The sequence below is a fragment of the Diabrotica undecimpunctata genome, chromosome 1 (genome assembly GCF_040954645.1).
Source record: "Diabrotica undecimpunctata isolate CICGRU chromosome 1, icDiaUnde3, whole genome shotgun sequence".
Classification (NCBI taxonomy): domain Eukaryota; kingdom Metazoa; phylum Arthropoda; class Insecta; order Coleoptera; family Chrysomelidae; genus Diabrotica; species Diabrotica undecimpunctata.
Window position 1 is genome coordinate 152234509 of NC_092803.1, and position 26929 is coordinate 152261437.

At 33.4% G+C, this 26929-nt stretch overlaps 2 protein-coding genes across 3 annotated transcripts in view; both read right to left on the minus strand.

Moving 5' to 3' along the window:
• Positions 1-11529, minus strand: part of LOC140432386 (arylalkylamine N-acetyltransferase 1-like) — a 30465-nt gene extending 18936 nt beyond the window's left edge. Inside the window, exons 1-2 of one of the 2 annotated variants that reach the window (XM_072520243.1) lie at positions 11216-11529; positions 1554-1797 (exon numbers count right to left, since the gene is read on the minus strand). In XM_072520243.1, coding sequence (XP_072376344.1) covers positions 1554-1797; positions 11216-11416 — 445 coding nt within the window. In that variant the 5' untranslated portion in view covers positions 11417-11529. Of the gene's footprint in view, positions 1-1553; positions 1798-8473; positions 8809-11215 lie in introns of those variants that run through there. The other variant, XM_072520244.1, reaches the window with a different exon arrangement.
• Positions 11530-24415: 12886 nt separating this feature from the next.
• The window catches only part of LOC140440893 (arylalkylamine N-acetyltransferase 1-like), a 33180-nt gene continuing 30666 nt past the window's right edge, over positions 24416-26929 (minus strand). Inside the window, exon 4 of the mRNA XM_072531259.1 lies at positions 24416-24669. Within this exon, the coding sequence (XP_072387360.1) occupies positions 24474-24669 (196 nt within the window). The 3' untranslated portion in view covers positions 24416-24473. The remainder of the gene's footprint in view (positions 24670-26929) is intronic.

The following is a 26929-nucleotide window of genomic DNA, read 5'->3' on the forward strand; positions in this document are numbered from 1 at the left end:
GCTATATTATGGTTGGCATCAGGAGAGAGAATGGCTTCTGGTCTTTATGTTTATGACATTTACAACGTTTGTTGGATATGCCAAAATTGACGAAATGCCCCTGAAGATGCTCTAGAAAGCGAAAGTACTTAGACAAGATTTAAAAATAAAGTGTCAGAAGTATTGCGTCAGTTACAGGACGGTGCATCAGGTGGACATTTGAACTAACTAACTACTCAGTAGTATTATGAAGACTCGACTAAATGTTCGAAAACGGTTCTATTAAACCATTCACCGAAAGGTGAATTATAAAGATCATGCAAGAAGATGGTGCCGGAAATGTGAACTGTGTGTAGCCAGTAATGGCCCAGTTGGTAAAAAGAGGGCACCCATGAAACAGTACAATGTTGCTAGTCCTATGGAAAGAGTAGCAATCGACATTGCAGATCCATTTCGAGAAACGGATGATTGAAATAAATATAACTTGGTAGCCATGGATTATTTTACGAAATGGACTGAGGCTATAATATATTATATTTAAGTATTCTTCTTGAGCCCCAAACAATATGCCAGAAATTGTTCTTCGTTGCGTTATTGCAACATATTTAATAATATTTGTGTGATTTTTTTTAATAATATATATTGATCCGATCATTCCTGTTTGTTTTTTTATACATATATTGTTCTGAAGCTATTTTCTTGTAACATTTTAAAGTATATTCTATTTTAATGAGAATAAGTTGACAATTGAAGGTTTAAAAAAGTTTATTCACGTTTCAACTTCCACTTCGGAAATCGATTTCCTTGATGCTCCCACTTCTTTAACCCAAATTTCTCACCCACTTTAACCCACTTCAAATTTCTGCCCGGCGAGTGGCTTTTTCAAGTTTGAACACCAAGGCAAATCTGGAGAATACGGTAGATGGGCAGAAGTTTGTAGTACAATTCGGCCAATTTAGTCAAAAGCCACGGCAGAGGTGTGAGAAGGTACATTGTCATGGCGAAAGAGCACTTTTTTCTTTGCCAAATAAGGTCGTTTTTTCTGCAATACGTGATCGAATCGCAGACTTATCGTAGCATCTCAGTTAGTGATACATACACTTGGACATTTATGTGGAAGGATATTAAGTGACCTTATAGAAGAAAAATACTGCAATTACCAGGAAAAGGAACAAAGTGGATTTAGCAAAAAACCTGTTGGAAGAAAAAAAAAAGAAATAGAGAGGACAAAGTAAATGACGATGCCAAAACCCTCATGAAAAACGTTTATGGAAAAGAACAGCATTAGATCGAGATCTTTGGAGAAGCTTACTGAAGAAGGCTAAGACTCGACTTGGACTGTAGTCCCATTGGATGCATGAAGTAACAACATCAGCACTACTAAACATAATATTTGCTTTTCTTAACTACTTTGTTAAAATATTCCTTTGTATATTTTTATGTCATAATCAAATAATAACTATGTAACTAATATATAAAATACTCTATTGAGGCCAATTAAAAACTGTTAAAAGTGGTGGTTTTAGTTTCGAAATATCATATCTCTGTTTCTCTGTATCTAAATAAAAAGATACCTCTTTCCAACATTACATTAAGGCAAACTCCCACAATCCTGCTATTACATTCTGCAATAATACTTAAACCATTATTAAAACCTTGCAGTGTAAACGACTCCAATTCCTGACAAATTGGTCGTTCTTCTGTTATGATTCCTACAGATTCATTGCAAGGTTCTTGTTTGAAGAAGAATTCTCTAAGATGATCTCGAACTGCTTCCTGTTCATCAGCACAAGCAAGTCTGATATTGACAACTTCATTCTAAAAAATATTATTACATAATAAAAAAAAAACAACAAATAAAGTGAGCGGAATAATTTACGACAATTATGAGATAAGTTCTAAACAGTTTGTATTGCTTAGAGTTTTAATCAATTTGTATTGTTTAGAATTTACCTCATTAAATAGTTGCTCACAAGATTAGTTAAAAATTGTCTCCCCATAATTAAGTACAAATAAGATTTCTAATTCTTACATTCAAGCATTATCCAGATAACTGATTTTACTAGAACAGTTTTTACTTTATTGCTAATTTTTCTTTAGGGTCAAAGATAACAAATGAAGAAATATATGCACACCAAAATATCAAAAAGGGAAAACTCTGTTTCCGGACGAGATACCTGTTCGAACTATTAAACTGCTAAAATTACTAAGTGACGGAACTGTTATGAAAAATTTGACATCATTCTTACATTCCATAAATGTACTAAATAAATTGTAAAACTTTAAATTGTGCAACGCCAATGACCCTATGAGGTTGAGGCATAAATAAATAAACAAAAAACAAAAAAAAATATTTTACAATTATTATTAAATCGTGATGGCTAATATATCATTTTTTCAATGGAATACGCGGTCAGTTAAAACAGGTAAGGGTTATTTAGAAAAATTTGTGTATGACAATAAAATAGATATAGGACTAATATCAGAAACATGGTTAAAGAAAAGTAACTTTAATAAAATGAAAACGACAGTCAAGATTTCATTTTACGTACAAAGCGTCTATGTATCTGTTTATACGTATTTCGCTTTAATAAAGCTCATCAGAACAGATATTCATGGGCGTTCTCAACGTGAAAAATAAATCTTTCCTGTCTTTAAGTCTCCTGCTATGCCTTGCAATTTTTAGAAGGCTCAGATTAAGGCAGATATCTGAATTTTGTTTCGAAACTATTTTACGGATTTAACTTTAATAACTTTACGGGTTATAATATCTTTAGAAATGATAGGGATGATGGATATGGTGGTGGGGCCATACTTTTGAAAAAAAAAATTAAGTTTAATAATAGTCCTACTTTTCATCCAATCAATGACGTAATGTGTAATAGCATATCAATTAAAATTAAAACCAGTAAAAAGATTAACATTTATTCTATTTATGTAATACCAAATCTCAAAATTACAGTAAATGAATGGAAAAAGTTTTTTAATAGTATGGAGAAGCCCTTTATAATTGGTAGTGATTTTAATAGCCACAATTCTGTTTAAAGTTGTAGTACTGTAGACTTCTTCTTCTTCTTCAGCCTTCATTCATCCATTGTTGGACATAGGCCTCCTCCAATTGTTTCCACGCTTCCCTATCTTTTGCAATTCTCATCCATTGCTTTCCAGCTACAGCTGTTATATCGTCTATCCATCTCTTTTTGGGTCTTCCCACGCTTCTTTTTGTTTCTCGAGGTCTCCAGAATGTCACTTTATGAGACCATCTGTTGGTGTCTTGTCTTGCTACATGTGCTACCCATTGCCATCTCAATGTCGCTATTTTTTCCATGATGTCGGTTACTTTAGTTCTTCGACGTATTTCGGTGTTAGGAATTTTGTCTCTGAGGCTTATATTTAACATGGCCCTCTCCATGGCCCGTTGAGTTACTCTTAATTGTTCTGCCATTTTTCTTGTTATTGCCATAGTTTCCAATCCATAAGTTGCAACTGGTAGTATACAAGTGTCATAGGTTTTTCGTTTTAAGTGTATTGGGATTTTTCTGTCTTTTAAAATGAAGCTCAACTTCCCAAAAGCAGCCCATGATAATTGTGTCCTTCTTTTAATTTCTAGGGTTTGATTTTCCTTTTCGTTTTTAATTGCATGTCCTAGATATATATATTGTTCTACCTTTTCTACATTGATGTTATCTATCGTGATGTTTTCTAGGCTGTTGCTTAATATCTTTGTTTTGTCGAGATTCATTTTTAATCCTATTTGATTCGATTTGTGATTTAAATCTTGTAGCATTGATTTTAGTTCATGGATATCTGTGCTTATTAGTACCTACTATGTCGTCTGCGAAACGCAAATGGTTAAGATATACTCCATCTATTTTTAATCCCTTTTCGACCCAATTTAGTTTTTTGAAGACATTTTCTAATGCCAAAGCAAATAACTTGGGTGAGATGGTGTCACCCTGTCTCACGCCTTTGCCAAGGTCTATTTTCATAGTTTCCAGATCATCATCTATTTTTACGTGAAAAGTAGCATCATCGTATATATTCTTAAGGAGGGCAGCATATCTTGAATCTACTCTGGCGTCGTCCAATGCTGTTAAGAAAGCCCATTTCTCGATACTGTCGAATGCTTTGTGATAATCGACAAATGCCAGATGTAGTGGTATGTTGTACTCTATTGTTTTTTTAATAACTGTCCGGATTGTTTGCAAGTGATCGATAGTGCTAAAACCCTTACGAAAGCCTGCTTGCTCCACCGGTTGGTATGCATCTAGCTTAGCTGTCAATCTATTTGTTATTATTCGGGTTAGTAGTTTGTAAAGGTGTGACAACAAGCTTATTGGTCGGTAGTTTTCTATATTTGCGGCGTCTCCTTTTTTATGGAGTAGAATGACCTCCGCATTTTTCCATGCTTTTGGTATTTGTCCTTCCAATAGGCATTTATTCAGTAATGCTCTCATTGCCTCTTCTAATGCAGTGCCTCCCATTTTTAGCATCTCTGAAGTAATTTTATCTTCTGGTGTTTTCCCATTTTTCATTTGTTTTAGGGCGGCTCTAATTTCTGATGTTATTATTTCAGGGAGATCCTCTGAGCCCACATTTAAGATATGTTTTGTTGGTATACCGGGGTTCGGAATAGTAGAAGTATACAGCTTCTCGTAAAATTTTCGGATTTCTCTAACGATCTCTTCCTTATGCGAGCACAATGTTCCACGGTCGTCTTTTATCTTTATGATTTTATTCCTGCCAGCGGATTTACATGTTTTTAGTACTTTCATGTTCTTATTGTTCTCTATGGTTTCAAGAATCTGGTTTGTTCTATAAGCTCTGAGGTCTTTTCGAATATTTTTCTTAACGCTTCTGTTGAGCGCTTTATAGTCCGGGTTATCTCTGTTCGTTCTTCTTCTTTTCTCTATCTGTTCTAGAGTCTCGGGTTTTAGTTTAGCTTCTTTTTGTTTTCTTATTCTGCAACAAAGTTTCTTAGTGACTGTTTGTATGTCTTTAGTTATTTTTTTTTACTGTAGACACTAGAGGAAAAAATCTGTTAGAAGCTTAGTTGCAAAGTTATGTTAAATATTTGGGTATTCCTCTTGATAGACAGCTTCTCTGGAAAGAACATATACAGGGTGGTCCTTAAGTAATTGTACAAACAGAAACCTTAGGTTCTGCACTTTAAAATATTACGATTTAAGCTAACTTGCTTTAATAAAATGTTGATATTAAGAAAGATACAGGGTGTTAAAGTAAAAATTTAAAATTATATTTTTTGCTATAACTTTTACGTTTGTAAATATTTTTGGACAAAAATTTACAGTTGGATGCTTTTGAGTAGGATAAATTATAATTGTATGCTTACTTTAATGTAACTAATAGAGGGCGCCACATATGCCACATGTGTGGCATAAATTTGCACTTAGCTTTTTTGCTCTTTAAGTTAGCTCTATTTGTGTTAAAAAATATTAAAGATACATTATTTTTACAAAGAAAAGATATACTTGTTAGTAACCTGAAAATTCAACCGTTTTCGAGATAAATGCATTTTATAAGTCAGCTGCACAATAATTCTTAGTTTGATATTTGTGCGGTAAAGCACTGAATGCCTGTAGATAAGCATAATTCATAGTTTATTCTTATTAAAACAACTCAAAGATGATAATGTAACATCACAAAATGCTTTGTTATGGGTACTAAATGTCTTATTGAATAAAAGATATTTCATCTTCTTCTTTAGGTGCCGTGTCCGTATTCAGATGTTGGCCGTCATCATGTTTACAATTTCCCTTTGCTATCGCTTCTTAAGTTTCTATAATGGCGTTGTATTTCTTTTTCTCTATTGTAAAATGCTAAAAACCCAAAATATGTAGTTTATGCAAGATGGTACACGATGATACCACGTTCTAGAGAGAAGGCAGTTAGAACATACTTAAATACAACTTTTCTGAACGTTGCATTGGTCGTGGTAGTCATATTCCTTGGCAATGTAGTAAGATATTGATTTTATTCATAAAAAATCCGAAAAGAATACTTATTGTTAATTACGTAAATTGTTTACCCATTTTTATTAGGACAAATAGAAACTAGAGCACAGGTATTGAATAACACATATGTGTCCTATTTTATAATACTTTTGCTACAATATAGGAGCAAAAGTATTGTTATAAATATAGTAAACACATAGGCAATTTAGTTCAGTATGATATTAGTTCGCTAGTAAGTCATAATAGTCCATTTGTTCGAGATGTAATTATAGTTACTCGTAAGCTGTAACGTAATCATATAAATAAGTAATGTCATCGTTAGGTTATTCCGTGTGTATGTAAGTAACCAATGAAGGAGATACATTACATTTTAATACATTATTTAACTTTTGCGACAAATAAGATGTAGTTCCATAATATACCATAAGATTTAAATATGTATCCAAAATAATATATTCATCCATTATACATTATAACCACCACGTAGCCCCATATTTAATCCGTGATTGAATAATTGATTTTGGTGTATGGGGCGCATTAAAATAACGTGTCTATAAGACTCCCATAAACATTCGCAACCAACTATAGGAAGAAATAAATACTGCAGCAGTTGCTTTAGAACCAATGATGCTATTTAATATGAGACGATCTTTTATGGAATATATTGACAAATGAATTAAAGAAAATGGTGGACATATCGAACACTTACTTTGACAAAAAGTTATGCTATTTAGTTTAACTATTTATTAATTTGGTTTGTAAACAAAATGTTTTGATTATGACTTTAATTTAACATAAAACGTAAAATGTTTGATGTAAAATCCTATTATTCTGTTAATTTGTCAAATCCTATTATTAATTATCCTGCTGATATATTTATTTTATTTAATATTTCGTTAACTATTAACTTTAGTTAAAGGTATTTTATACCAAAATTCAGAAGTATTAATGTTTTTGTCTATTTTTTCTTCGTTGCCTGGAGTAATTGCCTTAGATCAGAATTATGCAGCTGATTTTTAAAATGCGATTATCTCGAAAACTGTTGAGTTTTGAAGTTATTAACAAGTATATCTTTTTGTTGTTAAAATAATGTATCTTTAATATTTTTTATCCCAAATGCAAGTAACTTAAAGAGCAAAAAAGTTAAGTGCAAATTTATACCACATATGTTGCATAAGTGGCGCCCTCTATCAGTTACATCAAAGTGTGAATCAAATTATAATTTCTCATATTTAAAAGTACTTAGTTGTAAATTTTTATACATAAATGTTTACAAACAAGAAAGTTATAGCAAAAAATATAATTTTAATTTTGCAACTTTAACATCCTGTATCTTTGTTAATATCAACATTTTATTAAAGCAATTTGGCTTAAATCGTAATATTTTAAAGTGTAGAATTTACGGTTTTCGTTTGTATAATTACTTAAGGGCCACCCTGTATACAATATAGTTAAAAGCACAGAAAAGGGAATAAATCTTCTTCGATTGATTCGTGTCACACTTACGATGGGGAGCAGATCCAAATATTTCTTTGTTATTATTTAAAAATAATATAAGAGCTATAATCGCTATACAAAGCTATGGATCAATATTATATACTTAGTGACGCATCACAGTGTCATTTAAACAAAATAGACAAAATCGGTAACAGATGCCTTAGATTGTGTATAGGGATACAGATTCTTGAAACTGGCGACCAAGAAATAGCGGATGAACTACTGTACAGCCTAGACGCCGCTAGAAGCCAAAAGTGGACCGAAACAGTGGAAAGTCTAAACTTCCAGAAATCAAGCAGACAGGCATGTCTGCTATTGTTATATGCTATATACAGATGCATCCAAAAGTATCGAAGGTGTGGAATGTGCATACTGGGATAACAATAATAAAAACAGTAAAATGGATATTTTTTGAATGTGTTTTTGAGTCTTAAAAATCGTAATTTTGCGTTTTTTTAGTTTTAAATTGTTTATAACTCAAAAGGTTTACAGAATAATTACAAAAGTGCCATTTTGTTCAGAATGGTCCAAAAAATTCAAAAAAAAATTATCCGGACCGAAAAAATTCATTGTTAAAATTGTTTTAAAAAAATTTGAACAACTTTTCGCCTGGAAGACCTCTTGAACCTTATTTTAAGCTATCTCATGAAAGTGAATATGCGAAAAATTTCATGGAAATATTTTTCCGAACGAACCCCACTTTTTCGCCTTGTCTAATAGATTTTCTTACTATAGGCATGTAATAACAAAAAAACTCGTCAAATACATAGCTATTGCGAAGTCTTACACTTATTTCCCTGAACTAATTCTCTGTGAAAAAATAAGTTATCACTGCAGCAAATAGTAAAAAACAAACAAGTTATTTAACTAGTATAAAAATGAAAAACGGAAGACAAGAATTTGATAATTAAGTTAAAGTAAAACAGCATTTATGATACTGACTAGATTCTTCTGTTAAGAAATTGTTATTTTATAGACAGAAGATGTATTTTGAATGTAAAAATTAATTTATTGATACTTACTTCTGTCATGATGTTAGAGCTTTTGCGCAGTCAAAATCTAACAATCAACTAATAAAACCATATTTTTAGTTTGTGTGTTTTGCACTCCAAATAATCATCGATACTCCAATAGATAAAATATACGCCAATAAAGATTAATGTATAATAGCATAAGTTAAGCGGCTTATTTATCCAAAATGATAACTTTTATCCATAAAAATACTAAAGCTTTTTTCCAATCACACAGTAAGCACTTCGATTGCGTATACCAATAATTCTTTTGGGGTTACTTGGTCACGGATTATGTCTCTTTAAAAGTATTTATCTTCTAACGCAAGGGTCACATACGCAGATTGCTAAAGTGCTATACGAGACGGGAAATATCAATTTATTTTCAACTAAATATATTTTGATTATATTCAACATAAACAATTGAATTAAAAAGGTAATACAGTGGTTTCGAAACTACGGACGCATCCTTTGAAGGTGCGCAAGTTTGAAGATTGAAAAATATTAACTTTGAAATGCTTCCAAATTAATATAACGCATGTCCCTAAAGTTTTCGGAAAAAATAAAAATTTACTAATTGTAAATTAGGTTTATTTTATTAACTAAATACAGGAAATTAAGTCTAGATATTTAAGGTTTATAATGTATTTTTATAGAACAGAAAGAGCTACGTAATCTTCGATGGCACGTAAATTGGTTTTGCATGTGCAATAAGCCTTTGGACTGTTTCTAAGTCGATTTCACGAAATTTTTGCAAAATTCTTGTCCTTAGCTTTCGACTTATAACAGCCCAAAACTCTCTATAAGCCTCGCGTGCTGTACATTTGGAGGGTTGTCGCGCTTGGGAACAAAATTTATATTTTGAGCAGTTAACCAATCTGTCGTTCTCCTGGCGTAATGGCATGATGCTAGGTCGGGCCAAAATATGATTTCATCATTGGGGTAATAAATATTTATAAATTAAACAAGCTTTGTAAGACACCTGTCAACGTAATTATCAGCATTGAGAGCTTCACCACGAACACGCCCAACAAACGGCTGTGAAACACCAGCTTCAGAGATGGTGTCGCCAAGTGCTCGGTCAGAGTAACCAATGAGCACTATTGGCGCGCATCGCCCCGCCTACCTTACCTTCTCCAATTTTTTTCATTGGTCTTTTGGTTTGGAATCGTAAAATATTATGTATAAATATTAGTTGATTTCCAAACTAAAGAATGCTCTTTGTGGTAAATTCGGAAGAACACACCCACGATTACTCATACACACATATAAAACATTTATTAGGCCGAGCATCGAGTATAGATCCAATATCTATATCACGGTGCGCAGCCATCTCGGACAAAAACTGCTAGCATTGGAGAGAAAAATCCTGCGTAGAGCGAATAACAAGCGACACGATTACCCCTTCGCCCTTACACATCACCTGTCAAACATCCAGCCCATTGATGAGATGCTTTCCTCTCTGAGCAGGAGTTACACAATCAGCACCATCCGTGGCCAAAACTTCAGGGCCCAAAACATTTTAAAAACTACCTGCTCATCCAATGGCAATGTATTCAGAAGAAAACCTAAACCCAAATTCCCTTTTCTTCCCGCAATTTTACTGGCCCTTGCCAGCAACGAACTCCCTGATGAACACATTGACATACAAAAGGCAACTCCCCTCTATTATCGTCGTCGCAATAACTTTTAAATGCTCACTTCGAGCTTGCCTAGACAGGGGGGGATCGGTTTTCTGTGGTTTTCCGATCCCATTGCACAGTGATACCTGTCTATTGCAGAGGATACAGCCACAGCTGCCCTCACGCGATCGCGTTTCAACACATTTAATAATCTATCAATTTGTAAAGATATATATTCACATATACACTAATTTATTTTTTAGAATAATAAATTCTGAAAAGGACCGTTAAACCAATACCCTTTTTGCCTCTGATTGTCCAGTGCGCTCTTCCCACGACAAGTCCAAAACCAAACCACCAGTGGAACCACGAAGCCAGAAAGAAAACAACAGCCAACACAAAAAAAACAAACCACTTCCTGAAGAGGTGGAAAACCTTAAACAGGACAACAAAACACCAGAAGCAAAGAAAACACCCACAGCGAGAAGCAACTGACAATGAATCAAACCAAAGGACAGTTCACCTCGGTCTATCCTAGAGCCCTAAACTCTAGGCAGCCGATCAGCGGGGCTCTGCTCCAACTACCTACCTTAGATTCTGAGGCTTTGTCTTTGTGTTTTTTCAAATTGGCGTTTTATGTTATTCTTCGACGCAAGTGCATATAAGAAATCAAATATCTTTTGGTGTATGTAAGAGATAAAGACGAAAACCATACAGTTTCTAGGTCCCGAACTGAAGAGGGATAAGTGTCTAGGGTATATCGTATACTTATACACGAATACCCTAGAGCAAAGCGTACGGTGTGAGAGACGATTCTACCATCAAATAAACCCCCCGAGACGACAATAGCAAACCATACCAAAATTTTATCGGTGGCAAATTTCACTTTTCCCTTAAACCTAACTTCGTCCGGTGCATCTTGTACATTGTGTGTATAAAATGCGTCGTTGCCCTTCATTTCGGAATTGGATAAAGTAAAATACTTTTTATCATCAATAATGAGAGTTTTACCAGGAAAATGAATACGTCTCAATACACGGCAACACCTAGGAATTAACTTGGCTGATTTTTACTTAGGAGCTTTTTTTCTTTTATATCGTTTTAAATTATTTCTAGAAATTGTTCTACTTACAGTTATTCGTGAAACATTATATCTTCGCCAACATTTCGCAACGACTTTCCTAATTGGTCCTTCATACTCTGAATTAATCTCTGTTTCCGAGCAGGAGTTAAAACTCTTAGTCTTCCACTTTTGGCAAATTAAGGCATGGTATACCATTTTTGCACTCTTTAATTGTCTGGTAAATCGTTGACACAGAAATATTTTGAGCATTAAATATTCTTACAATATCGCATTTTGGTACATGTCCAACTAAATGATAAATTAATACTTTGACGATTATTAGGTTTGTACATCTTAATGAACCGTATTTGTCAAAACTGACATTGTTTATGTCAAGTTCTTTACTAACTTTGGTTTCCAATGGCAACTTGATCCAATGCTTTCTACCAATAATACGTTTAAATCTAAAATTTTCCAAAAACTTTAGTGACATACGTTGATTACTTTCTCTACAGACAAAAAAAAGGAAGTTAATTTTATCATCATGTAAATAATCTTTGCTAGTTCTTGTCTTGCTAAGTCTCAAGATCAAATCAAAATATGAATAGATAAGAAACGCATGAACTGCACTCTTGAAACGCATAATTGAAAAATGGAGTGATTTTGATCTCCAGACAGTAAAGCAAATAACACAAGTCACTTATTTTCTGATAAGATTTTAGGTTTAAAAAACTATTTTATGTTTAAGGCTTATAGGAATAGTAATGTTTTGAATGATAAAATTATTGGAGATAATTTTTGCTAATAATGAAGCCCCAATAATTTATTTTTGTCCATTCTTAACCATTTTGCCCATTTATGTTCATTCTACCGATTTGGGATTTGACTTATTCTCTTATTTTTATTTATTGACTGGAATGTGACCCGATTTTAACGCATCGCGATTCTAGAGCGTATAATGTTCTGCTAAAATGCATTTGTTTAAATTATTTTGACATTATAAATAAACATGAAAAATGTTAAATTAAACGATTAATGGTTGCCGATGTGAGTCCATAATACTAGTAATATGGGAAATGAGTCGATACTCACAATCTTAAGCAGTTTTTATTATTTGCTGATAGTAAATTTTTGGCTTTCGGTTTCAAAGCTTACAATATTTGTCTCATCGTTAGGCCCCAGTACTTTAGTCTTATTTAGATTAAAAACTGCAAGCTAAATCAACATAAAACAAACAATGAACAACTGAAACACAATAAAATGATAATAAATAATAGCAAATTAAGCAATCAGCTATAACATTGTATTATTTGTCAAATGTAGAATACACTGCCTATGTAGGCAGTACCGGATTAAGGGGGGGGGGTACTATTAGCCCCCGGCGGTAAATTTTGAGAGGCGGTACGTCGCTCCTATCACGTTTTAATTCTATACGTGGATATTTCAAATTTATGGGGTTGATTTCTCGTCACCAATTAGATCCGCTCCGGTAGCAGGTCGCACAAAAACACGTTTCATGTTTGCGGGAATTCGGCCAGCGCCACTGCGCCTGGCGGCAGCGTGTCCGGTTCCAACACGCCATGTCGTCAGTCGTGTTAGCGCAGTTTTCGAGACTAGTCTCAAATTTTATTTATTTATTAGTAAAGTGTTTTCGTGACGTTTCTACAAAATGAGCGGAAATGAAGGAGGTGCATTTTGGAAACGACAAAAGTTAGAAAAACAACAATATTTAAATGCAGTATTTAAAAAACAAACCCAAAATTCAGCTTTTTTTACCAAATCCAGGCAAGATAGTATACCAACGAGCACTTCTTTTCAAGACGATCCAATTGCAACAGTTTCAGATGTTTTAGAAGGTGGGTTTATTTGACTGTTTTAGTTACTTTTTTAATCAAATAAAGTTTGCAGCAGGATCTTCAACACTTCGAGATTATTCATCCACAGCAATTCAGACCCACTTTGTAATATCATACTAAAAAGAGTTCTCCTAAAAGTCAAATTCTAGTCGAAAGTGGTGTTAATCGAGTTGATTTAGAAGATCCAAAATTCTGGCCAAGAAATTATGTAAATGAAGTGATGAAAGAATTCAAAACACACGATTTTAATTCTTTAGCTTTGAATCTTCAAAAAGAAAAATAGGAAAACAAAACAGGTACTGCACTAAATCACTATTCTATAAAGTTTTAAAGAATGGTAAAAAAAGTCGGCGTGACTGGTTAGTTTATTCCAAAAGCATAGGATTCCTCTTTATTTTGCTTATACTGCCGACTCTTTTCAAGCGAAAATTGAACTTTTTCCTTTTTTACTGGATTTTACTACTGGAAAAAGGCTAAAGAAAAATTGACAGTCATGAAAGATCAGTCATTCATTTAGAACATCTTAAAATTTTTATTTAAAGAAATTCATTGAGTATGACGATTTTATGCATTAAAGCTCTTAATTCATGCTATCAAGATATAAAGCAAGCACTTTTCGAGTTATCCTCTAACGACGACGAGAAGATGCCAGTTCGCTGTCAAGCAAACAATATACACGAAAAGATGGCTATGTTAGAATTTGGTATTTATATTGCCTTTTGGTTCGAAATACTGGAAAGAACTGACCTAGCAAGTAAATCTTTACAAAGCGCAAATATGGACTTAGATACATGTTCGTCTTTGTATAGCTCATTACAACATTTTTACTAGTCTCTTCGAGATAAATGTAATTTATTTGAACAAAAGAGGCAGCTCTTGTCACAACAAACGGAACACAGCAAAGAAAAAAGTCGCAAAAGAAAATTATAGTTTGACGAAGCAGATACAGAAGAGATCCTTTCACCGCAAAATAAGATTTGAACCCAAGTGCTGTATAAAACGATTGATTATTTGGCAAATAATCTAAAATCTAGAGGAAAAGCTTATGAAGATCTTGCCATAACTTTCTCATTTTTATTTTCTCTACCTCTTTCAGAGGATAACGTAATTTCAGACAAAGCGTCGGTATTATTAGTGAATATTTATTCGAATGACTTGGATACATCTCTAGCAAGTGAGTCTATTCAGTTAAAATACTACCGTCACTGTTAATGTGTAACACTGTACTGTTAATGTCACTATTAGGCCAAGTTGAGTATAAAAATCCAACAACTCACAGTGTTACTTTTGTGGTGGAGCTTTTGCATAAAAATAATAATTGCAACCTTCTCAAACGTAGAAATAGCACTAAGAATCTACTTATCGTTGATGGTTCTATTGAGAAAATGTTTCCTTTTGCAGATCTTGGGAATGGTCCCATTAAATCAACTGAGACAGTATGCCAAGGCTTTTCTACAGTGGACAGTTGCATTTTCCCGGCTGGTTACATTTGAGACGGTTTATATTGGAGGCACTTCGTACAGGCTCTAACGTAGTCTGCAATTTGTCTGAACATCTTAGGCCAATAGTACTTCTGCGCTATTCGGCAAATTGTTTTTGCAATTCCTAAACGGCCTGCTGTGGTCGAGTCATGATTTTCCTCCAAAATATCTTTCCTTTTATATCTTGGTACGCATAATTTCCATGGGTTATTAAACTCTGGGTCGGCTAAATTATGGCTGCTCCAAATGTATTTATATAATTTCCCGTTTGATATTTGTAAATCCGGTAAATCGTCTGGGTTCTGGAGTACAACCCCAAGTCCGCAGTTGGACGCATCTGTTTGCAGGTAAAATGTTTTCGAAAAATCGAGGCATGCTAATACAGGGGCCGATGTAAGTTTTGATTTAAGCTCTTCAAACGCGTTTTCCTGCTTATCGGTCCATTTTCATCTTATCTTCTTCTTCTTCAGAAGCATGTTTAGCGGTCCTGCTATTGTCGAATAGTTCTCTATGAATCGGCGGTACCATGATGTTATCCCTAGTAATCGGCAGGGTTGACGCACATTTCTTGGTGCTGCAAGTTCAGTTATAGCGTTGATTTTCTCCGGGTCAGTTTTTATTCCTTCTGCTTCAACCACGTGTCCTAAGTATCTGAATTCTGACTGGCAAAATGTGCATTTTTTGAAGTTCAGCTGTAATCTGGCCTCTTTCAGTCTTCGGAAGACTTCATGTAGGTGATTTAAATGCTCTTGGAACGTCTTAGATATTACTACAATATCATCCAAGTAGGCAAACGCGAATTTCATATCGGAAGGTATTACCTTATCCAGTAGGCGTTGGAAAGTTGCTCCTACGGAATGTAGTCCAAATGGGGTGGTTTTGAACTGAAAATGGCCTTTTCCGGGTACGCTGAATGCTATCACTGGGCGGCTTGCTTCTTCTAGGGGTATTTGAAAATATATCTGTTTCAAATCGAGGGTTGAGATAAAATTTGCTTCCTTAAGTCTATCCAGAATTTCCGATATTCTGGGTAACGGATATGCGTCCTTATCTGATAGTTCGTTGGCTTTTCTGAAGTCAATGCAAAATCTGTACGAGTTATCCTTTTTCCTAACTAGTACAATCGGTGAACTTCTATTCTATGTTCTTTGCATTATTTTCAGTGATGCGAACAGTCGAACGTCATTGCTTGCTGGCTGTGTAACAGCGAAAACGAATGGAGTCGAATCTTGCCTTACAGACTGGGACGACTCCTTGTTTCTCCAGTCTGTAATTCGTTTCCCTGACGCCTGACACAGCAGTCTCTGCTGTAAACCCCTTCTCTGCAGCAACGCGAACAAAACTTTTTCCATGGATTTTTGCAGTCTTTACGGCTGTGACCTGGCATCTTGCATCTAAAGTATGTCGTTTTGGCATCGTACTCTGCTTGGTCCGTACGTCTCCAGTTTCCACGACAAATCTGATTTGCTCGGGTCTTTTCGTCTTCTAAAGCTTCGTATTCCTGGGCTAAATCTTGTAATTCGGTTAAGTTTTCGAAATCCCGGCGGCGAGCATAAAGCTTATATTCTGGTAACAAGTTTTTGTATATCCTTTCGAGTTCTTGGTTTCTGGAAAAAGATCCTTCTCGTCTGATTAATGTTTGAATCTCCGTGATATATCTATCCACTGGTTCGTTTTGTCTCTGTTTTCTGTTTGGATTTGCTCCCCTAGTTGTAGCAAATATCCTTTGGGATAGAAAGCTTTTTTAAAATCTTCTGGTATATTATGTTAAAATGGAATTATACTTACAAACCAAAATTAGTACTTACATATCAAAGACAGGAAAGCTTTATAAACTAAGGTACTCCTAAAAATTACTTTCTCACTCAATTAATTCATTCACTTCAACCCCAGAGTGTATAACTTATTTATCATATCTATATTAATGTACCGAGATGTTGTTTTGTTTCCATATATTTCTTAATTGTTATATCTGTTATATCAGAATATGAAACTAAAATTTTTGGAAGGGATATAAATGAAAACACAAACACAATTTATTAAAATTTAAACAGTGTGATAATTCTTGGTTTATAGGGGCGGTTAGGGGCTATGGTTTTGGAGTTTTCAAAATCAATTTTGTGTTTATTAATATGTTTGTCAATATGTTGACGATACATTTGTCATTTGGCCCAACGGCAGGGATGCTTTGGTGTCTTTTCAAACCCATCTGAATGGTATACATCCTAGTATCCGGTTCACGAGGAAAGCGGAAACTGATTCACCCCTACCGTTTCTGGACGAAACCAATCGCAATGTGTTCATCACTCTGTTTATCGAAATCCCACCCATATCAAGCGTTACTTGCATGCCAACTCTCATTATCCTCCTGTCAATTCAGTCATCAATACCCCTGTCTCAACTCCACTCTACACGTGGCGACATGCGCTGAGTAAAATCAAAAATTGCTCTCAAAGACAGCTAAACAAGGATATATGGACATAAAAAATATATATAATAATAATATAATATATATATAAAATATATATAATAATAATAAGTTGGACTTTGGAGTTCTTCTTTTGTCTTAATTTTGGCCAGAAGGTCCTAAAGAAGTATTATATCCTTCTGTCTGATAATATGACGAATGTGAGGACTTTGGCAATATGCTCGTGACCAGAACGCATTTTAGCCGTATTTTTCGACCATTGGCCGAAATGGATATCTATTATGTTAGTTGCAATTTTTGCAGAGTTCTGTTGAATAATAATAACTCTTTTCGTTCTGAAGGCATTGATTTCTCTCCAGGTATATACTTACTGACTTACTACTTACTTACTAGTGGTAGACTACTTGCACGTCAAAAAAATAGCTTCACGTTGCAAAAGATAGGGAAGCGTTTAAAGAAGTGATCACCAACCTTCGTTAGAAGACGGCACACTAAGAAGAAGAACATTACTGAGAAAATAAATCGAAATACAAACTTTCTATTTAAATTTGTTTTTCAAATGAATGTTTTGTTATTATAAATGATATTCTAAGTCGACACATTTGCTGTTATTGGGTTAATAAAAATCTTTCCAGGAGTTTTGCAGGAACCAATGGAGATCTTATTGTTGGGCCACTCTTTTTGTAACACAATTTGAACGGAGAAATATATTTTGAATTATAAGAGGACACAGCTGATCCCATTTTGGCAAATAATCGAAAATAAGAACAGGTACTGAGAAGATGATTTGTTTTTCCATCAATACGGCGCACCTCTGCATTATAGCATACACGTAAGGCGATACCTTAATGAACGATTTCGTAGGCAATTAATTTGATGAAGAGGTTTTATTAAATGGCCAGCAAGATATCTCGATTAAAATCCCTTAAAAAACAAGCATGACATAAAATATTGCTTCATTGAAAGAACTAAGAAGACGAATTGTACACGAATGCAATCTCCCTAAAATACAAAAACAAAATTGACAAATATGACAGATATCCATAATGAATCTACACCTTTCCAATCCAATGAATATGGCCAGACACTTTTGAGTGGCCAACTCTGTATATAATGCGTATAATCTATTTTAAAACAATAACGATAGAATAAAAGTATATGCCGCCGCTCGTAAACTATTAATGTAATGACGCATGGGTAAAGTATTCGTTTTATCTTATGTATAGGATTTGTTTTTATTGCTCTTAAAACTATTATTTTTTATAATAAATCACATTCATTTTTTAGTCCATTAAATATATTTATTATAATATTACGTAAGTATTATGATGTGATGTTTATGAGTTTTTACGAAAATTGTAGGAGATATACCAATTTTTTCATAAATATAGAACCGAAAGAAGTTTGAAAACCACTGAATCAATGTGTCCTCATTCGGTTGGAATAGATAATAGTGTTGTAATTCAATACGAAGGGACGGTAATTGTCATAATACCAAAACTGAGTTCTCCAATCAAGGCTCATTTCACGTAGTAATACATTATATTATTCAGCGTATTCATTAAAATTCATTAGGGCCCAAAATGAATTATGTTTTATTAATAAACCATTCAGCAGGTGTTGTTTATTATTGATTCTATTAATATTATGAGAAATACTTTTAAAAACCTCTAATTTATTTCCAATTTTCAGTGGTTCTTATCAATTTTCCTTCTATTCCAAAGGGACTATTATATTAAAAAATAGATATATACAATTCGATTTATACCGAATGGGGTCTTTTTCCATAGATATTCTCTTTCTTTTTTCATAGAAATCTCGTTCACTAACACTCACAGCCTTGTTTCCTGATTTATCTTTTCTAGGTATCCTCTTTTTTTTTGTTAGTTTTCACTCACGCATTCTGTTTTATTCGGTTCTTGTCCATTATGTTTACATATTTTTGTCCTATGACGAAAAGACAAAGATTGTTTTTGATCTATATCGTCAATAAAGTCTATTCGGTAACGGTAGGAACGATTTAACTGTCCAATGTTTTAAATAGGAAGCAGCAATTGATCAAAAATCAAAAATCTTAGGAAATTGACAGACTTAAATTTCATACCTACGAAATTTTTTACCCTCAATACGAAAAAATATTAATTATCGTCAAAATTATTTAGAAGAAAATAAATGTTTTCATTAATCAGATACGTATTATGCAATATTTAAAAAGTACAGAAAATAAGCTTTCTTTTTATTTTGCAATGCATACCTAAATGTACAAGGAAAGAAGTTATAACTTCTTATAACTTCTTAAGCGGTTATATAAACCTCTTCTTCTTATAACCTTCAACGGTTATAAAAATATCTGTAAAAGTTAGTAAAAATCGTTGCAAGCATCACACTTTAATGAAACATATCTTGGTTACCGTTGGTCCTAAAATCTTTCACAATAGACCATTTTAAAGTACATAAAATAAGCTTTCTAGTTTATTTAGCCATGTATATACCTACAGTCCATCTAATTTACAAACCGTTGCACGTCATCAGCGTCATAGTCCGTGACGTCACATGATACCAACACGAAATATTTAGGCGGCAGGTGTGTTCTTTTTTAGAATCACTTTGCCGAGTACACTGGCATTACAGCCACTAGACATATTTTATTATATACGCGTAGAAATAGTATTTAAAGATTTCTATTAATGTTAACTTAAAAAAAATACACAACAATATGTTTCATTTAATTTGTATAAATGCTTTATAAAGCGTTTTTATGAAGAACATTTGTTCGGAACACACTGTAACTATAATCGAACGAAGGTGATATTTTGGCATAAATTGGTAACACTTATTTGACAGTTGCGGTGTTGACACTTTAGTTTTGTTTTTATTATTTGCTATTAATTAAACTATGTTGGTTTTTAAACAAGCGGCTCAAATTGTTTTTAACAAGATTTTTTTTAAGTGTTGTTTTGTTTCTATTTATTTACATTAAATATTAATTTATTTTGTTGTATAATCCACTTTTGCAATAATTATGTGACCTATTTGATTTAAAATGGATTCAGGATTTTTTTATACTTTGGCAACTATATCAACTTCGATCTCTGTCAATGATGATGACGTGCAACGGTTTGTAAATTAGATGGACTGTAAATGTACAAGGAACGAAGTTAAAAAATTTTGCTTACAACTAGTCCTAGAACCTTTCCGCGAACATTTCTGACGGCAGGATTTTGATTAAAGGATGGAGCGGACGATATTTTCTTTATGAGAGGTCTCCATGTCGAAGGTAACGGGATGCCTTCATCTCTTTTATTGAGACAATTTGACCTTTTTCTAATTTCTATGGCTTCTCAGATAATTCTTGGTTTATAGAAGCGAATGGGGACTATGGTTCTAGAGTTTCCAAAACAAATTTTGTGACCTGCATAAAGATAGTGTTGACCTAGATCTGGAATTGAATCGGAATTGCGAACAGAAATGAAATGTTTATAAATCCTATTTTAATTTTACGATTTGTTTGGCCTATATAAGATAGGGGCATTTGTAATGTTGTCTTTGATTGATCGGACAAGAGATGAAAGTTTTAGTTGGGGATAAATATTGTTTTTATTCCTCTTGATTTAAGAATTTTGTGAGGAGAATGTACCAAAATTTTTGTATACACTTTTACAAGAATTCAGTACAATAGTACAAAAATATGGATTTTTTGGGAAAAAAAATTTTAAATTATTTAAACAAATTACAAATTTAAATTTTAATTTATAAATATAACTTCAATTAATAATTTATGATGTAGTCGATGAACAAAAATATCAGAATCAACAATTTGCGTAGATATTAAAAGCAACATGTGTTTGAAGAATTAATTTAACTTTTTGAGTGCATGGATTTTATAATTCCTGCCGGCCTCAGGCCGATTTCGTTAGGACTTTATTTTTAAAGCTTTACTGACCGCTCTCTTGAAGTTGAAAGTTTACTCAATCTTTTGTAGAAAAACTATAAACCTTTAGCTTCAAAATAGCGTTAGTTAGGTTGCTTAAATGTTATAGACAAAGCAGCTGTGAATTAAATACAAAAAGTGTCTAACTTTGCCCCTTATTGATCTAGACGAACTTTTTTCTTGAAAGTTCCTGTAAAAATACCAACTTTTTAAATATTAAAGTGGATTTAGTCTACAGTCAATATTAACAATGTTATTCATATTATTTATAAGCCAAAAATTCTTAGTAAAATGTTTTTGCAATGGTTAAAATGATTTTTTTTTTTTTTAAAATATATTAAAAATATAAGTCTTCTTTTTTTACGTGGTACCCGCAGAATCGCTGTATCATTATTATTATCTCAGCAATAACATTGAAAAAAAAGCTCTGTGGGATTATTTTGGCAAAGAAAAAAAAACATTGAAAACGTGTTTTCTTGGAAATGTGTTCCATAAAATCCAATACGTCTTGTATAAATAAAAAGTCTGACATAGATAAACTGAGTAACATTTATTGTTATTTACTGACAAAACATCAAAAATAAAATAAATATTTACTTTTACATATATACACTATAATACACCTGCATGCAAAACATGTTGCATACCATCAAGACAGGTTTAATTTACTACTTCCATTAATAAAACATGAAGAACACCTAATTACATTTTAATAATACTATTTTTGTTTTTTCTTTCTGTTCTCTATGGATTAGTTAAAACACACCATTAAAAGATGTCACAAACGAAATTTTACTATCAATAACTAAATTTTAAAATGTATTTTGTTCATTATTTTATATGTTATATTTTATATGTGTGTTATTAATGTTGAGTGTCGTAGCTTTATATAAATAATCTCGACCACTAGTAAGTTGCATTGACAATTTTGTCAACGCGCAATTGACAAAGTGATATATTGTAAATATTTACACATTCTTCTAATTACAGTGTCTTGAAGAAGGAATTATAAAAACAATTCCGAAAGCTAGACCAAAAGTCAAAAGAGTGTTTTTGTAACATCCCGGCCAAACTTCCTGACTGCAGCCCTAATAAACTGTGTTGTTTGTTTATATCGACAGTCAATAATATCCAGTATTTCTTATATATATATATATATATATATATATATATATATATATATATATATATATATATATAAGCCATTTATGTGCCACTGAGTCAAAGCAGTAAAAAAGTTCCTATTTTTGGTGTATGCCTGGTTAGAAATGACGGAGTCAAAGATAAGGGAATCCTCAGCTCATCTTTTCTGTTAAGGTTCTATGATATTATTTAGAGCACAGTATTGGTAGATACGCTGGGCTAAGGCACCGGATGTGATCAATTTATACAAAGTTTAAAGACAAGTAATTGCTAGGTACTTGTTTGGATCATGGGTGTTATTTTGATTCTTCAGTATTACATAAGTTTTTCCCAGAGTTAGAAATGATAGTGTTTCCTGCGGATTAGAAATAGCATAATTAATTAATGTTGATAAGCACTGATGATCACTCCAATACTTCTTAAGCTAAAAGTTTTGAACTCCATTTCATCCAAGATGTATCCACTTACTTTACTTTACTTACCTTCCATTACTCTTTGATAATATTTGAGAATTCTTTAGCAATGAAGGGTTCGTATGAATTAATAATGTAGTGTTTACAATTATGCGTCATATCTTTGAGCCATCCAGCATTGGTGTTAAAAGCAGAGGGTGTGAAAAGATGATTTCCAGAAAACTCATGAATGTTTTGTCTTGGGTACGATTTACTGGCAGTTTCTACAGTAGAATTGAGTTTCCGATAGAACGCATTGTCGACGTGTTTAAAAAGGGTATTGTCGCATTTCCGTTTAGTAATAACTTTGTACCTCCTTAGTCCTGTTGTGCTGTGTTTTCTCTGGATCATATTGTGAATGTCTTGTGGTACTTACCATTATTTCTTTAGCTCTTCTGATTACTTTTCTACTTATCGTTTCTTGAATATATTCAGTGATTTGACCAATATACCTACGCAATGATTAAATATTCCCAGGGTGCAGTTCTGTTTTCTCTTCTTCCGACATTAGTATCCCGTCGTGTTCTGATCTTAATGCCCATAATATTCGCAATTACTGCTGCTGTACAGTAAATCAGCATGTGCTAATATTGCAATGTATTGGCATCGACGACATAATTGGGTAGAATTTCAGTGTTCACAATTTGTAACAACGCTAGTTTCTTGGAAGGGTATATTTTTTGTAGTGGTGGTCTGCTAAGTAATTTGTTCCATTAAACTCTTGTACCAGACGTACGATTTCGCTTACCAGGCTATCTTGCAACTCGTTGTTGTCCTGCTATGTATTTTCAGGTCGAATTTTTTCTGTGGCAAGTATTGAAATCTGCTTATGTATTTCTTTAGGGGCTTGATCTTCGACTAGCTCTTAGTTTTAAATCTCCCGTTCAACTTCGCTTTTGATGATCACATTTAGTCTCTGGGATAAGATTATTTCTTATAATTAACCAGTAGTGATTTCCTACTGGTTAATTATAAGAAGTTAGGCTGGCAAGGTGCTATATTTTCTCGACTCTGCTTTATGGGATAGAAGCATGGACACTTAACGCGTCGACTGCTAAAAAGTTGGAAGCATTTGAAATGTGGGTGTATAGAAGAATCCTGAAGATATCATGGACCGAGCATGTAACAAACAACGAAGTCATGAGAAGAATCAACAAAAGAATGGAAGTATTGGAAACCATCAAGACACGAAAGCTGCAATACCTGGGGCATGTTATGCGTAATGAGAGATACAACCTACTTCAATTGATTATACAAGGGAAAATCCAGGGCAAGAGAAGTGTAGGAAGAAGAAGAATCTCATGGTTGCGTAACTTGAGGGAATGGTACGGATGCACATCAATTGAACTATTCAGAGCAGCAGCATCTAAGATCAGAATAGCCATGATGATTGCCAACCTCCGTCGCGGAGATGGCACGTGAAGAAGAAGAAGATTTCCTACTCGTTGTTCAGATACTTCAATATCTGGATAACCCCTTGCAAAATTGTCGATTACCGATGGTAGCAAAGTATTTTCGTTTAGGGACACAGTCCACCTAATGAGCTACCTCGGTCATCCTGCTTGGGTGAGTGCAGGCTGATATTCCAACACAGGACCTTCAGCGAGTGGAGCTCTTGTTGTTGTTTGGCTCGCTTGTAGTTGTTGTTGTTGAGCTGTAGCTAATGATATGACAGAGACCGACTCCTCAACACCCTGCTTCCGATAACTTATTATATATTATATAATATTATTATTAGCATGTTCTCTTACTTTCTTACTAGTTCGCTTTTTCTACAAATATCAGATTTGACTATTCTGTATCCATCGTAATGATCCAGTTATAATTTGCATAGTCCTAAGAAGTTGGATATATATATATATATATATATATATATATATATATATATATATATATATATATATATGTATATATATATATATATATATATATATATATATGTATATATAAAAAAAACTGGTTTGCCAACTAAATATGATAATATATATATTTTTTACACAACATGTAGAATTCATACAGTATTTATTCAACGCACATTACACTTCGTATATTAATGTTTGTACAAGATTATGCGGCGGTTTTGTTTTGAAGACTATCTCGTTGTTAACTTTGTAGTTTTCAAATTCACTTTTCCACACCAATTGAAAGCCCAAAGATTTCGCTGCAGCTGCTGAAAATATACTCGAGCACTCGATCATTATTAGTTTGACTTCCAATTTCTTGGCTAGTTCTCTAAAAACGATAATAAGCACTATATAAATGAAGTACATGCACAAAAGCCATTTATGTGGTTAACTTAAGTTTTAGTTTTGAGGTTGATTGCATGGTTAGCAACAGCAACCTACCATGCGTAAAACTGAATACTGCTCAAAGAATGAATGTACAGCCTTGGAACCGGATTAATATTAAGAAAGCGAATACGGCAAGAAATGACGACCAGCCAAAAATATCCAAAACCCAGATAAGAATTACTACATGGAATATCAGATCGCTCAACATAAGGTACCAAGAAATTACACAAGTGCTGATAGAGAAACAAATAGACATTTGAGTAGTAAAAAAAAAGAAAGAAAAGTGACAATCAAAATTAAGTGAATACATACTAATCTACAGTGGAGTATTAAAACAAAGCAGGGCCAAAGAAGGTGTACCCTTACTAATACACCAAAGGTGCAAAAATCATATCAAATAGTGTCAATACATATTAGAAAGGTTTGTAACAGCAAAGATAATGGAAAAGGAAGACTCGAACATCATCGGAGTATACGACCCATCAAATAACAAGCCTGAAACGTCAAGGGAAACTTTTTATGAAGAATTGCAAGTAATAGATCAAGTCAGAGGGAAGATTATAATATTCGAGGATTTTAACACTCGAATAGGTAATCAGGTAATACCGTACTGAAGTAAAAACATAGCAAGAATGTCAAAAATGAAAATGAAGAACTAATGATAAACTTACACAAATAATGAACTTAGAATAAACCACAAATGTTTGACCACAAAAACCAACAAAAATGTACATTCTATAACACCCGTAGGCAAAGATCTATGATAGATTATGTTATAACCAACAGGGATATACATCCATCAAAAATAATCAACGTAGGATGCCTCAACTCAGTGGATGTAAGTAGCGACCATAGCCTAGTAAAATAAGAATCATCATGAAATATTTCACACGTTAAAAAGCGGCATTCAGTAGCGCACCTAGAATTTGCCTCTGGGGGGGGGGTTTTGGTTGGTCACCGAAATTTTTTTATGATGTTACCTCCATTTTGAGTCCTTAAAATGTGTAAGTAACGGTGTCGGAATAGGGTCCGGGGGGGTTTAACCCCCTCTCCGAGTGCGCCACTGGCGGCATTAACACAAATAAAAATCAGAGTCGAAGTACTAAATACAGAATCCACAGGATACTTATAAAGAAAAAGAATATCAATGCTGGGAAAAAGTATGCTAGAAAAAAAAAGGAAAGTAACGAACACTAACATATAAAAAACGCATAATTTAGAGAGGAAGTGAAGACAAAATGTAAAGAAAAGAAAAAAGTCTTGTTACAATATAGAACACAACAGGCACTATAAACGAATCAGACATGAAACGAATACTTTAATCAGACAAATAAAAATGGAACACAGGCAGAGTTTCTCAAAACAGATGGAATACGACTTCTACGGAACACAAAAAGAAATATGGAGAATGATCAAAGGACAAATAAAATAAATATGGAGAATGATCAAAGGACAAAGAAAAGAAACATGCTATAGGACGGATTTGCTTATTAATTTTAAAATACAATGGATTATTTTTACAATATCCTTCATACCATTTAAACGCCCAGTTGGACCAAATCTCTGTTTTTAAATAGAGAATGGAATTTAAAAATTATAATTTAGTATTCATGGAAATGTTCAGAAAACGAATTATATTTTGTTTAATGTATTTATTATTAAGTTAATCAACCTTATAGTTTCCAAGGATACCAGAGTGCCCTCGGATCCATAAAAGTAAAATTTTAATACTATTTTTTCTTGCTAAGATAATTTCTTTTTTCATTAGATAAGATATGTATTATGTGTCTTAAGAAAACACTGTTAAGTCCGCTTTACATTTACGAGTACGTGGATCCGAGTTACTCTACTCGAAGTGCAACTCGGAAGTATAAACGTCTACTCGGAGCCTCTTGTCACTCGGATCCGAGCTCGGATTGAAGTTGAACGCAAACCGAGTAGCAGTACGAGTTCCTGTCAGTTCCTGTACGAATGAGCGTCAAAGTGGTGGAAATTCCAAATTAAAAATGGCGGAACTAAGATTTTCTGCAGATCAAATAGATCAATTATTTATCGATCTTTACCGTTCTTTTGAATGTTTATGGAATGTGAAACTGAAGGAGTATCGGGACATTATCAAAAGAAATAAGGCGTACGAGACTATTGCGGATATCATGACCATTACTTACCACTTACCACATTTATTTTTCTCCTTTAAAATG